The 15,062-nt window shown below is 42.8% G+C and overlaps 1 protein-coding gene across 1 annotated transcript; it reads right to left on the bottom strand.

The window, feature by feature from the left end:
• Positions 1-9,277, bottom strand: CLEC14A (C-type lectin domain containing 14A). Its single transcript, XM_051806519.1, is given in 2 exon segments — positions 1-8,611; positions 8,614-9,277. Coding segments are annotated over 2 exon segments (1,413 nt in total). The 5' UTR covers positions 8,759-9,277; the 3' UTR covers positions 1-7,343.
• Positions 9,278-15,062: the final 5,785 nt, after the last annotated feature.

The following is a 15,062-nucleotide window of genomic DNA, read 5'->3' as shown; positions in this document are numbered from 1 at the left end:
TGTTAACTAATATCATAATGAGTCCAGAAGAAATTGAATCTGATCTGCTACTTATACAGGATTCTACAAAATCCTCAACAGTTATCTGGGAAGAAAAGTGCTCTCAAACACTCGTATAGAAAGAGGTTATGTGTGTGAGGGACAGGTGGGGTTTTAATTGTCCCTGTTGTTATTTCTGTCATTTATGGTGGAAAAGAAAGTGGAGGGCTTGCAGGGCTTTATGGGATATCATAAAAGAACAGGCAAAACATTCAAGATATATTCATATCAGGGCAAAAGATACATAATTAATTTCATTGTGTATGGTACAACAAATACATAAACTCCCACCTCACTAAAAATATGAAGTTCTGCTTTTTACGTCAGCTGTTATTTTCAAAGCTGGCTGTTCTTTCTGAAGGTTAGAAAGTATATAAGCATTTTTTCTAAGAATTAAATAATAATTTAAGTACTTTTTGGGATTACTAGAAACACTGGAAAACAAAGCAGAAATAGAGAATATTTTTTTGAATGTTAATTTATTTTGGATTTTTCAAATGCCTTGAATGTCATGGATTTTTCTTCCTTTTATCATTAAAACAGAGAAAAAGACCTAAGAAATTTTTGCTCAACACCAACCATATTGACAAGAAAGAAATGGAATACAGAAGCATTTTCACTGCTCTTTCAATGTCACAAAGTAAAATTTACAGACTTTCTTACTTCAAAAGCATCTTCAGTGCAATGACTTGGAAAACTATTTTCCATAAGAGAAAAAAACGCAAACTCTCAAGAATGAAAAGGAATGTTCATGCATTCCTCTCCATGGACCTTGAAACTCTGAACTTAGCTTAGCATGAAGGCATAGGGTTACATTGCCAAAACCTAATCTACGGAGGATTGAAAGTTTCAGTGTACTCATTCAAGAATCTTTCATTAGAACTGAGAGCTAATTCAAAATAAGCAAGAAAATAAACTCCATAAGCAGGGAAAAAAATCTCCTGATACATTCATATTTGTAGAAAAATACCTCAGTCGTATTTGCCCTGAAATAGATTTTAAAGTCCAAAGAAAGTCTTCTCCTGACCAGACAGAATTTTGCTCCAAGAAACTATTCCCACAATCTCAAATTTTACTAAGAAAGAATATTCTCTATAAATGTATAACAATATATGCTTACGTTAAATTTTAATTTTTTAAAGAAGACTATGCATTTAAACCCAAGTCCTTCTCTTTTACTGCAGCAAAGTTAACTTTAAATGGCAAGCCAGTAGGAAATTCTTGTAAGAGATCTAAACTGGATTTACAGAATTGCAGCGGATATTAACAGCATGAGTGAGGTCAATTTATCTGAAAGTAATGAAATCTTCCTCGTTAGTACGTGTCAGAAGTAGAGGTAAGTAAAAGAGAACTTGTGATGTAAAAGTTTTGGATATCTAGTAATATAATGCCATAAACCCCATAGGGGAGAACTGACCATAATGCACATTGTATAATATTAATAGGTGGATGCTCATGTTGTATATTATCTTCATATTCTTTTAAGCTTCAAAATTTACAGAAGAATGAAAACCAAGCTTGTTTTACTTAGGAAGACTAAGGCATGTGTTCTTATAATTACTTATTCTCTTAGGATATTAGAATTGCTTCAAATGGACCAGAATCTGCATCATCATCTCAGTGGTTGTGCATAATTGAAAGGGAATCAATTCACTTGCAGTGCCACCAGTAACACTGCAGAGTTGGGAAGGTTATTGCCATGAAATCTAGGACGCTTGTGTACTGACAAAAAGCTGCAGGCACTGCTTACACACTATTCATTACTTGCTCAGAGAGGGAAGAATTTAAACACAAACATATCGGGTTGAAGTTCTTCACAAATTGCTCCAGTGTGGGTCCTTCCCATGGGGTTCTGTTTCTTCCTTCAGGAACAGACTGCTCCAGCATGGGTCCCTCATGAGGTCAAAAGTCCTGCCAGCAACACTGCTAAGCATGGGCTCCTCTCTCCACAGGTTCACAGAGCACCTGCTCTAGGATGGGCTCCTCCGTAGGCTGCAGGTGGATATCTGTTCCACATGGACCTCCATGGGCTGCAAGGGGACAGCCTAGCTCACAAGCTGCAGGAAAATCTCTGCTCCAGTACATGGAGCACTTTCTCCCCCTCTTTCTTCACTAACCTTGGTGTCTGCAGAGTTGTTTCTCTCATATATTCTCACTTCTCTTGGCTACAATTGCTTCTGTGAAGCTTTTTCCTCCCTTCTTAAATAGCTGCTACCACTGCCAGTGATTGATGGCTTGGCCACAGCCAGTAGTTAGCTCTGTTGGAGATGGGGGAATCTTCTAGCAGCTTCTCACAGAAGCCTCACCTGCAGCTGCCCCAATACCAAAACCCTGCGACACAAACTCAGTGCAACAAACAACAAAACATTTTTTTCGTGGAACGCTATCATGACGGAGTGAATAAATTTCCAGATATCTTTAATAATTTATTCTTGGCACAACTAGTAAGATAACCCAGACATAAGAAACAGATTCTAATTTTGTCTTTAAAAATGGACATTATTTGGCTGACTACAATGTACAAAAAAGGAACAATTTTGAGTAAAAAAGCTAAAAACGTTCACTATGCTAATGTTTAATTTCGAAGAAGGGAGTCTGTATATAAATTAAGAAGGATGATAAAAAGAAATAAAAGGAGCAGCTAAAGGGTAAAAGCTTGCAGGTGGCACCAGGACTATTTACTGATATTACAGGTTCAGATTAAACATTTATTACCTATCAAAAGAAGATATTAGAAGAGCTCTTTCCCCTCAAAAAGTCTAAAAGGTTAAACAATATATGACAGAAAAGGACGTAATTTAAAGTTGAAGCCATGTGCAAATAACAAAAACAGAACAAAAGGTGAACTTTAGCAAATAAACAATAGCATTTTAAAGCAGGTCGAAAACCAATTATTTGAGGAACGATTGTATAAATACATAGCAACTACCAATGCTAAATCCAGTAGAGCAGGAAACCAACCACCGTACTTGCTGCTGATGAGTGATGATTGTATTTCAGAGTGTTTCTGGAAGAAAGAACCATGCAGAAAAAGCCATGAAATCTTATTGCCTCTCTTTATTATAGACTATTTTTTTTCTTTTCACTGTGAGGAGACCTGCTGAAGGTCCTCAGGGCTCTGTCCTAGGAATTGTCCAGGTCAAATTTCTTATAAATTATTTGGAAAAAAAATCTTATAAAATATCAACACAGTTCTCTGAAATTGTCCAAACAAGAAAATGGTTATGTTTTAAACTTCTAAAAACCAGAAAATACTGTTAAGCCATCGTAGAAAACTATACTGCACCAACATCTCCAAAAGTTTCTAAATACAGATTTTACAAGGAATCTAATAGTATACAAAGAGCTGCAAAAAAAGGATAAGAAAACATTTAGTTCCACAGAATTATTTCTGGAAAAGAAGAAACTAAATAGACTTCTCAACTTGCTATAGAGATGAATAAAGGACTGTATGGCAAAGGTATGGGAAATCAAGACGATGAACTGGTCTACTTTTTGATGTGACATGTAAATAAATTGCAGAATTGATACAGGATGGTTGGATGCCAAAACTAATAAATCAAATCCAAATTTTGTTAGACAAATTGATGGAAATTTACCAAGTGTGACATGAACTCACTCTTCAACTCAAAGTCTTTCAACCTTAGAGTACCCAGCAGAAGTGTCACTTACAGATGTCTGATTTCCTATTCTATTTCCTAAAGCATTTGCTGTTGTGATGGAGACATCACAAACTTAGATAACTTTTAATCTCACTCAAACTATCTGTATTTATGCTCACATGTTATGTACCAGGGAACAGTGTATACCATTCTTATCAGTCCAAAACACAAGCCCTGCTGGTTACATTCCAAAAACAAAACCATGCTTTTCTGACATGTTACAGCCTATGTGCTGTTCCTGGCTTAATGACTGAAAATGTTCATTTGTTTACAAACCACCACATTTTGAGTAACACCTGAAAAAATATGCAGCAAGAGGATGGTTAGGATGGATACATCTCGGTAAAGATGCCTGTCTTTCTTATCTCTCCCTCCTCAGCTCATCCTCTCCCTGGACCTGCAGGCTTCTTGCTACTTACATTATCCATAAAATACATAATAGTATTGTTTTCCCAGCATTCTGACTCAAAATGCATAAGGACTGGCAGGTAGGAGGAGGGAAAGGACATAATACATGCAGGACCACCACTATGTCTCTGCCTTCCACAGTTTCACTGCTGCTTACAGTAAAGGAGCCCCCACCTAGAGTACTGTGTTCTGCTCTGTGGCCTTCAACTAAGAATAATGTGGACCTGCTGGAGCGAGTCCAGAGAAGCCCACAGAGATGATCACAGGGCTGGAGCACCCCTCCTACAAAGACAGGCTGTGATAGTTGGGGTTGTTCAGCCTGGAGAAGGTTCCAGGGAGACCTTATAGAAGCCTTCCAATACCTACAGGAAAGTTGAAGAAGAACATTTTACTAGGGCATGTGAATGGGGGGGGGGGATGACTTCAAACTGAAAGAGGGTAGGCTTGGATCAGATAATAGGAGGAAATTCTTTACTGCGAAGGTGGTGAGACACTGGACCAGTTTGCCCAGAGAAGCTGTAAATGCCCCATCCCTGGAAGTGTTAAAGGCCATGTTGAATGGGGGTCTGAGCAACCTGGTCTAGTGGAAGGATTGGAAGTAGATGATCTTCAAGGTCCCTTCAGTCCCAAACCATCCTCTGATTCTATAACTCTAGTCAGCAATACAGAAAAGGAAAAAGACTTGCTTGCCAACAGAGGACTCCCTTTTCACATCCACTTTCCAGTCTTCCAGTTCCAGACTATAAGTCCAGAGGAGAAAGGCAAGGCTGCATATTGGGGGGAAGAAGGAAAGACAGGAAGTTTAATCTGGTTTGAAGCCCTGGGAGAGTGGTTACTGCTGCTGCGCAGCTGTGTTTGCCTTTCAAGTCAGTTATACATCATTAGTGAAATATATGAATCACCACTGTACAGCCTCCATAAATGTCCGCATACTGAAGAAATAGAAAATAGTATCTCTAGAAGGAACTGAACTGCATCTACCAGTGACTGAACTCCATGTAACAAATGAGGAAAGACATATCGGGACTGAAAACACACAAAAAAATTAAGTGATAGGAAATTACACTTCCTGGGGGAAACACAGAATCCATTAATTTTTTTAATTGTCTTTAAGCTAAATACTACACTTAAAACAGGAAAAAAGTTATCTGAAGTACTTGGATTTTGTCCATGTCCACTTTCAGATTTCACTTTAATCCCGCAGCACATTTAATTAAGCCCTCAGCAGTATAAAATAATATTTTAAAAAATGTGGGGAAATTAAAATTTTATTTCTGTTTATTTGATGAATACAACATATTTGTATTTGATGAATACAAACCATTAAAAATTCATCACATGTTCATAAATAAAATGTGCAGCTGACAAATGATGTGTCTACCAGTCAAACTATCTTTGGAGGAATTAAGGAAATCTAAAAATTAGATTTAATAATTGGCAACATGGGACACTTTTCAGGTAGCTGCAATAGACAAGAGATCTGGACATTCCTATTCTTTGCAGGAACTACTATTTTAAAACGTGGACTCACAGATTCTTGCACTCACCATTTCATTACCATGGTGTTATTACATCCAGTCTACTAGTCTACAACACTATGCGTTACACCAGGGAATTAACAATTTTTAAAAAATTCCACCTCATCACTAGAATTGAAATGACTAAATTATTTTAAATCCTCCATAAAAACGTATCCATTCTAAAACTCACAGATACAAAGTTTCTATGTGACTTATATGGCTTTAATGTGGGGTGACATGTTTTTCCTATACTAGAAAAACAGTTGCAATATAATATGCTGAGTCAAAGGACATGTATGTAATATAAGGGAAAAGGTCAAGATTTGTCTCCATCTCTGGTACGTTTTGGAAAAATATTTACATTTGATTGTGGCATTACAGTTAGGAATTAAAAGAAAGTTGCATCCAATTTCATAACCAGACACTTTAATTATCTCAGTCCTTGTTATGATTATCTGTACTCATTATGACCTTAGTTATTCTCCTATGGATGTAAACAGCAAACCCTGCACTGAATCTGCCTTGCAGACCACTGAATCACAGTTATGAATCAATAATTTCCCTACCCTCCCTGCACACCAAAAGACTTGGATGGATCCAGTTAGTTGTGTCTTACTGCACTCAGAAAACCTTGAATCAATATTTAGCATTACCACTTTAATTGAAAAACAACACCGTAATAATAAGGAGTGAGCATCAGCACTCTGAACTGCAAAGAAAGCAAGTTCTGTGGCCAGGATGAAAGCTCCTCTACAGGAATTCCCAAGGGAAATCACAGAGGAACTGTTTACCTCATTTAGCAAGGGGCACAAATGGTGAATATTTCTTTCCTTACTCTCAAGGGACACCATGGAAAATAATATATCTGACTAAAAAGAATGAGATTTGCATGATGCATTTAGACTCATGTTAATTCCTCTCACAGTGTGGTGTGTCAGCACCTTGTCTGATTGTAAGGGAGCAACATAATGCGTACAGAAAGCAAATTTTGTGCTAACACACCTTAGGAGAAAAACTTGTCCTCTGCTACAATAAAAAGTCATATTGTATGGAGTAAAAAACAGAGAAGTGATTTAGTTTTTACATCATCCTTTATTCTTTTCATTAGCTGAGTTATGAAATTGACTCCTCATTAACCTCCCACTTCCTCAGCAATTTAATAATCTTCTAAGTATAGAAATGCTCTCTCATTTTTAAGAATGCAAGTATGAAAGAGTATGGGCCACAGTTTCATCCAAAATTATGGCAGTTCACCTTTCCAAACGTTCCAGCAATTAGAAAGAAAATTATAGCCTCCAAGTACCACTCAGGCAATGAGTGACTTCTAAATTACAAGATGCAAGTGCTCAAAGTGGTCCCCTTTATGCTTGCTCTAAGTAAGGCACTCAACGAAGAGGGTTTGAGAGGATAAAACCCCACAACTGTTGCAGCAGCAATCGCTCTGTCGGCCAGGATGATGTATTTATATTTTACTTATGTCAGCACCTAAATAACTGTTTTTTGGACCGACAAAAACTCTTGACTGTCCAAAAGCTTCAAACCCCTCAAAAAGTGCCCCCGTGTCTGACAATCTGCAAGTCCTGCCCAGCCAAGTCCCATGGCACCTCTCCCTCGGCTCCCCGCGGCAGGAGAGACGCGGGCAGACGAGCGTTGGCCCGGAGTGGGAGCTGCCGCTCGGGGCAGCCCCGAGGGACGCGGCCCCGGCCGCCCGGGACTAGTCACCGCCCGCTGCTCCGCTCGGCTCCGCGGAACCCGCCTCCGCCTTGCTGCCAGCTTCGGGCGACTCCTTGTCCCCACGGCCCTCGCATTTCTTGTTGAAGCAGATGTTGAACACCCCCAGGACGGTCATGACCATGATGATCAGCACCACCACCGCGACCGTCACCAGGACGAAAACGTAGTTGGAGGAGGAGGAGGGCAGCGGAGCAGCCGTCTTCTGTCCGCCGGCGACCGCGGTGGTAGCTGCAGGCAGCCCCGCGGAACTACCGTGTGTCGGGATGGAGGGACGCCACCCCTCCGCTCCGGCACCCGGAGACTCCGCGGGGCCGCCTGCGGCGGTGGGGGCCGCCCCCGTGCCCGGGCAGAGAGTCCCATCCCGTCCGCCCGGGGTGCAGGCACAGGCGAAGCCGCCGGCGGCATCGCGGCACCCGGCGGCCTCGGCGCACCGCCCGCTGCCGGGGCTCCGGCGGCCCAAGGGGCAGGGGCAGAGGGGCTCCTCTGCCACCTTCCAGGCGAAACCGCCCGGATCGGACTGGCACGTGAGCTGCACCTCCCCGCCGGGGCACGTCACGGTCAGTACAGTGCCCGGCGGGCTGAAGCCGGGGCCGGGGCTCCCCTCCTCGAACGGGAGGCGGTAGTCAAGGTCGAGAGCGCCCGCAGGGCTGAGGTCGGGGCAGGCGCCCTCGTAGTGGTACTTGCAGACGTAGCCTGGGCTCTCCCGATGGCAGACCCGCTCCTCCCAGCCCCAACTGGGGCTGCTCTCGGGGACTGCCGCCAGGTGCAGCCCAGCGCAGCGTGCAGTGAGGCAAGACCGCACGGGCTCCTTCACCCAGCGGCCGAGCGCCTCCGGCACGTCCTGCGGGGCCGTCCCGCCTCCGACGCCCTCCCAGGCGAAGCCGCGGAGCGGATGCTCCGCGTGGGTGCAGACGGAGGCGTTCCTCTTCAGCCCGACCCAGAGCAGCGTGGGCGCCGCCGTCTCTGCCAACAGCCCCAGCAGCAGGCGCAGCTCCGGCTCGCCGCTGACCCAGGCGAGGCCGCCCTGCCGCTGGCCGCAGGCGCCGCTGGCCGCAGGGTAGGAGGCGTTGTCGAGGTGGGCACTGAAGCAGGTGCCGGCGGGCGAGCAGCGCACCGCGGCCCGCGGCGGCGGCGGGGGCCGGCTCAGGGCACAGGCCGCGGCCAAGAGCAGGCACCAGGGCCTAGCCCCCCTCATGCCGGCGGCGCGGGGTGCCCGGCCGCTCTGGTGGCGTTCGGCCCCGGCTCGGACTGGCCGCCGCCGTACCCGCGCCCACGGCCCTCCCCCGGGCCTGCCGGAGGAAACGTGTCGGGGGCCAGGGCTGACCTCGGCATCCTCCATCTGTTGGAGGGCGGGGGACAAGCAGTTCCCCGAGCCGCCTGGAAGCGCTCGCCCATCCCGGTGGGCGGGTGTCCAGCCGCGGGGGAGGACGGTGCCAGCACCGCTGCCGGAGGGGCCGGAGGGTGGCGAAGCCCAGAGCCGCAGCGCTGGGACCGGGGTAACCGGCCCCGTCTCAGGCCCGTATCCCCGAGATGCCCGGGCCCGTCTTACACGCTTGTTGTACAGCCTTCAAGCGAGGAGAAAAGCGGTCCAGCTTCAGTGATCTCTTCCTTGAAGGATGGAGGCTTCTGGGTTAGGTGAGGTTGTGCAATCAACGCCCTAGCTCCCCATATATGAGGTGATTTAACACTCACAAAAACTGATTCAGCTCACAGTTTTCCAGCAGGTTGGCCTACGTACATCCCAGATTAGGTGCCAGCAATGACTTCCAGTAGGTTGTTCTTGAATGAGTTTAACTAATCCACTGTAACTGCTCCTCTGTATGCAGTCCCCATGTCACCTCATTTTTACACTCCTTAATGTTATTTCTGTATGCTGTTACCTGACATATACATTCAGATACAGCGCACATCCAAGTTTCTTCCGCAAGTATTTTATGTGGTACAAAACTGCAGGCATATGTGTGCATTTCATTTTTCCAGCTGTTACTTTGGAAGAACCCCTGTCAATGTTTTTGGTTTTGTGAGTGTTTGAATCCCTGGAGGAAGGGGGGAGGCAAAGGAGGAAAAAGCAGAAAATAAATAATCAATCTGGATTTTTTTAAAAAGTGGAGTTCCTCAGTAGTTGCAGTCCATTGGGGCATGAGTTCTACAGTCTTGGATCGAGGCTCCAGGTGGACTCTGTCTTGCTCAAAGTGCCCTCACTGCTCCAGTATGCTTGTAGGCTCTGCATCTGTTCAGCCCTTGCTTAAGAATTTAATTTTTCTTTGGAGGGAATAAATGTGGATAACAAGTCCCATTCAGCCAGCTTGTCACCAGCCTGCACAGATTGCAGACTCTAGGCCTACCCGAGATATAACACATGTTCGCTGGACACCTCAGAGAATTAGATTAGAAAGACATACTCTGCGATGAAGCTCCAAAGCAATATAAGAAATATTTTTTTACACTAAGAATGATCACTGACCAGAACAACCTGAAGCCAGGTAAGACCTGGAAAGCGAATTTAGTAAAGCAATGTAAGGATTAGAGAGAGTTAAACATGAAATGCAGGCTTTAAGCAAGGCACAGAGAACTTAGTATTTAGAAATAGCGGAGGCAATAAATTCACTAGAATACAGGACACTCTGACATAAGAGAACATAAGCATGAACAGAAAGAACTAAAAATACTAGCATACACAAAAAAAAAGGACATATGGGAGAAAAACAAAGGGAGATAAGAAAAGGGACAAGCCAAGAAATCAGGTACTCTTGCCAGATACTGAAAATCCCTGTCAAACGCACAAGGAAAATTAGGGAAGGTTCAGAAGTTTATGAAGATGATGACGAAAGGACACTGAGTTCATGATGAAGGAACACAGGAACGACCACTGAAGTTCTCCCCAAATTAAAGACCACGCCTCTAACTCCGCCTCAACTCCGCCTGTTATGAATATTAAAAGTAGATGTTGCAATGTAATGAATATTCATAATATGTGATGTAATTGCTTGGCAAAAAGTGTATAAAAAGCTCAGTTGTAAGTTTCTCTATTGGAGCAGTTTGTCCAGGCAACCTGGCTGCTCCCCGGCTGTAAAATAAATACCTCCTGCTTATAGACTGAAAATTCTGTCTCTGAGCAGTTTCTCCGCGCCTTCTTTGGGGCACAAATTGGCATCAAACCTTCCCAGGGGTGTGATGGAGTCCCCATCGCTGCAGGTTTTCAAGATGCAGTTGGACAGTGTGCCAGAAAATAATCTCATCTAGGGTCCCTTTACCACAGAAGGTTGGAGCAGGTGATCTTTCAGGATTCCTTACAACTTGCACAATTGTATGATTCTATGAGAGGTACAATAATTTAAAAACTTATTTCAGATTTATATAAAAATACAAAAATCAAATAGCCTATCCTCAAAATATGCATCTATTAGTTAATTCATTTTTGCTTTGGGAAACATCTTGCTAGTTGTTTCTGCATCCCCACTGGATGTACACTGGATGCCCACATGTACAGAAATTCTGTTTATTGCAAGAATTGTAATCATGAGAGTTAACAAAGCAACAACATTTTGAAATTCATGAAATAGATGAAGTTGTTTAGAGGCAAACTGAATTTACACATTCATAACTTTTTAGTTAAGAACTTGTTGGTGTACTTCTAGATGAAATCAGATTTTTGTTTAATCAAGATATAGAGGTGGTAACAGTGACCCACCTAAAAATCTACAGTGTTGTAGCAGCTGTGTTTTCAGAGCTCTGCTGCCTAGTGGAGTTGTGACTCCTGCATTGAATCTTCTCCACAGTGCATCAGGCACTCAATGCAGAGGCATTGAACCATATGCCTGTGTGGGTCAGCACGTGGAGATTCTCACTATCTGCCTGTGCTTTAAGTTGGAAAGATGCAATTAATTTTGCATCTAGCATTTAGATCTTTAGTTCTTCACTGGATCTAGCTTTAAATGCACCCAAACTAAATGAACTATTGCTTTAGCCCTTTAGTTTTCTCGAGGATGTACAAAAGCTGTGCTTCTGCATGTACCTTAGTATCTTGAGCCATTTTCCCCAAGTTTGGTGGATAGGTTTGGAAGAGAAGAGAGAGTGCTACAGCTTTACTATTGTTATCTTGCTGGGGAATGCTTGCAAGGCTTTGCCTAGTATTCCACTATAATCCTACAGCTTCAGTTTGTTTTCTCTTTCAAAACTGAATTCATTTATTATAGCTGAAGAGAAGCTAAACATTATAAATAGAAGGGATAATCTAGAAGCCCCAAAATTTCCATGTTATGCTTCAAACCTAAGACTCTGTCCCTGGGGAGGAGAATGCAGCTCAGTACATGAAAACATTTGCTCCCTTGCTTCTCATCTCAGCTGTCAACAAGGGCTTGATTTGAGCTGTCCGGGATGATCTCTCCACTGGGTAATTGATGGCTACTACCAGCTCATTTCACACAGGCCATGACTTTAATTTCTGAGGCTATATTTGAACCAACAAACTGGCAAACCAGTTTAGAAACAACAGGCTAGCCACCAGTGCCCCGGGCAGTTCAGTCTCATTGAGGGAGCCCATAGTGCACAGAAAGATGAAAACACTGTGTGCCAAAGCCGAAGGCTTTCACCAGCAGGATATAGAGGCGGTTGCTTTGTGTCTGCTTTATCTGCCTGTATACCTGCTCTTCTCTCCTCTGGCTACCCCTGAGAGTCCTACAAAATCTTTTGAAACTAACAGGTCTACTAGATTTCCAGAAAACTCTTCCTCTGGTTTGCATTGTTCTTTCTAGTTCTTACTTTTAAGTAAATAAGAATTCACTCTTTCATTAAGTGTCTTCATGGGGCTTTGGCTGAAGAAACCATTTTTTGGAAGAGAGGATTAGTTACACACAAATGCTGGTACCAGTCTGTCTGTGAGGTGACTAAACTTCTACATAAAGAATTCTTTATTACACGAAATGTGAATATTATGATTGATTGATGAGCCCTAATGTAGCTGTTCTTAGCAGTAAAAGCCTTATTTAGGTGTAGTCATTCCTTAGTCTTTTTCCTGTGTAGATCTGAGTCCTTGAAAAACCAGTTGCTTGCTTTAACTGGAATTTTATTAAGAGCCATTAGGTTATTTTTTTTTCATTGTGTAACTGTAGCTGTTTTATTATAATATGTACATTTTTACTATGGAGTGATGAGAGAAACACTGAATTAGTAAAACTACTTTTCTCTTTTAGAGTAGATTCCTTTTGCATTTTTATAAGGTAAATTAAAGCTATTCTTTTTGTAACTAAGCAGAAAATATGTCAGCCATATACCAGCACATACTTCGCTACTGCTGGGGCCTAAGGGGGTGTATTTTCATTAGAAGTAACCTTGTAGAGAGATACAGTATCCTGATCTTACTAAGAGCCATATTTTGCTTCTCGGAGGTAAATGGATGGTGCAGTAACTTCTCATCCCCAGAAGGGATACAGAAAAGTGTCTGGAAACAGATCTGTCTACCCATCATGCCACAAAACCTGGGTGCAGTGTCTAACAGGAGAAGGCAGCTGCAGCCTCTCTTTTCTGCTAGTGTAAAGGAGGGCTGCTGATGCAGCTCCATTTATCACCCGGCCTGTACAGGTAAACTTATTGCCGTCTGTTGCATGTTTTCTTTGGGGTTGGAAACTGTGGAGAGGGAGCAAGAGACAAAGAAGATCAATAGTATGGCATCATTGCCTGTTTGCACAGCTCCAGCATTTTAGCTTGCTGCAGCCTTCTGGAGTCTACACTAGTTGGCAGTGGACAGTCTGTACTGTCCCTACGAGCTCTCTCCTTCCCTCTCGCCCCAACTCATATCTCTACTGGATCCAGACATCCTTCTGCTGAATTTTTTGTGGGCAAAGTCAAAACTTACTTTCTATCTTTCAGTATTCTGCTAAGATATGAGTAATAATTTAAATAACTGAATGTAAACACGTACTTTGAACAAGTGAGAATTGATGTCATTTGACAGTGTACCTCAAAAATTATGGGTTAAATCCTCCTTTCCTCACTGTTTCATGCAATTGGTATCTGTATGTAAGAAGTAGTTTATCAAATAATAAGGTAGCCCTACATTTCACATGTAACTTGTGTTTAGGCAAAGAAAAGTATTTTCTCACTAAATGGTTATAGTCTTCTTTAAGAAAATACCTAAATTTTAAAAATAAGATCCTCTTGAAGTCAATGAATGTCTCATTTCAACAGTGTGACAAGATTTGCATGAATTTCTGTGCACTCAGACAAACAACTTGCAACAGGGAGTAAAAATGCCAATTGGAATCCAGCATGCTTTGGTTACTTTTCCAGGTAACAGGACAGGGAATGAAATTAAGAATTTTTGTCTTATTGTAAGAACTTGCACGATTGTAAGAGTTTAATTATTCACCTCTGGAAAGGGTTTCGTAGATTACAAGGTTCACCTACAGAGTTTGGAAAAGATAACCCAGTAGGGGTCATGCAAGTTCCTGTCTACTGTAATAACAGTTTCCAATGACATTATCACATAGCTATGGGACTTCTTTAATAATAAGGAATAATATTTAACTGCTGTTATGAACACAGTAGTGTATTTGTTATGTTTATGACATGGACATAAAATATAACTAATCCTGACTTGCTAGGGGGACATTTAGTAGGTGAACTGCAGGTCCCTTCCAACTCAGAATATTCTGTGAAATTTGTGAAATCTGTGATGTGGATGTAGCATTACCCAATATGCATATGTTCGCCTTAAAGCCTGTTCAGTTTAGATGTTCGTGTTTCCATTACTAATTATGCATTCCATTCATCTTTAGTGAGTTAAGGATTCCAGGGAAGGGAGGAAAGGGAGGGGAGGGAAGGGAAGGGCAGGAGAAGAGAGGGGAGGGGAGGAAAGGGGAGTGGAGGGGAGAGAAAAAAGATAATAAGGCTGAGAATGCAGGGTAAATTGAGGGAATAGAAAGATGCAGCACAGAATAAAATGAGTAGGCAGGAAAACAGGGAGTAGACACAGAAAGAATAGGGAAGAAATCTAAAGAAAAGGCAGGAGAATTAAGATCATTCACCACCATTGAAGTACCAGAGTGGCAGAGGGGGCTGAGAGGCCATGTCCCTGCTGCCACTGCCCAGTGTGGCACGCATGCTGGTGTGAGAGCTGGTGCAGCTGACTGCAGGCAGGTCTGCACATCGGGGCAGTCCCCACAGCAGCCTGATGCCAGGTGATGCAGGGCTGTCAGCAGAGAGCAAATGACAACCACAGCTAAAGTAAGAGGCAATTACCACATAAAAGCAGCCTGTGGTTCTTCAGGCATATTCTTTTAGGCAGCTGAGGGAGACCCACTGTATACTGAGGGATGCTCGCAGCCTTTTTAAGCTGCTTTGTGGCTCAAAGACCATCCTTAGAAAGCATTATTGTCATAATGAGTTCTACATCACCTTTATGCCATTTCCTTCCTGGTCCACGGGGATACTATCACTAACCAGTATAAATTATAGGGTTTGGAGGCCTGGAAAAATGTTGAGTACAGTTCTGATGTCCTCTTATCCTAGGAAAAAAGCAAGCAAAAGATGAGAATGAGAAACTAGTTTAGATTTACCCATATCTTATCAGAGGTTTCTAATATTTTATCAGATTTTGACCTAAATAAAAGCATTTTTGAAAATCAATGAATTTTCATTTGAAGTGAGAAAGCCACACCCACATTTTTAGTAACTTCCTATATTATTGTATTTCTACAAC

The sequence above is a fragment of the Manacus candei genome, unplaced genomic scaffold (assembly GCF_025592945.1).
Source record: "Manacus candei isolate 608988 ecotype Guabito, Panama unplaced genomic scaffold, ASM2559294v1 h1tg000067l, whole genome shotgun sequence".
NCBI classification, from domain to species: Eukaryota; Metazoa; Chordata; class Aves; order Passeriformes; family Pipridae; genus Manacus; species Manacus candei.
This window is presented reverse-complemented; position numbering and strand designations above follow the sequence as displayed.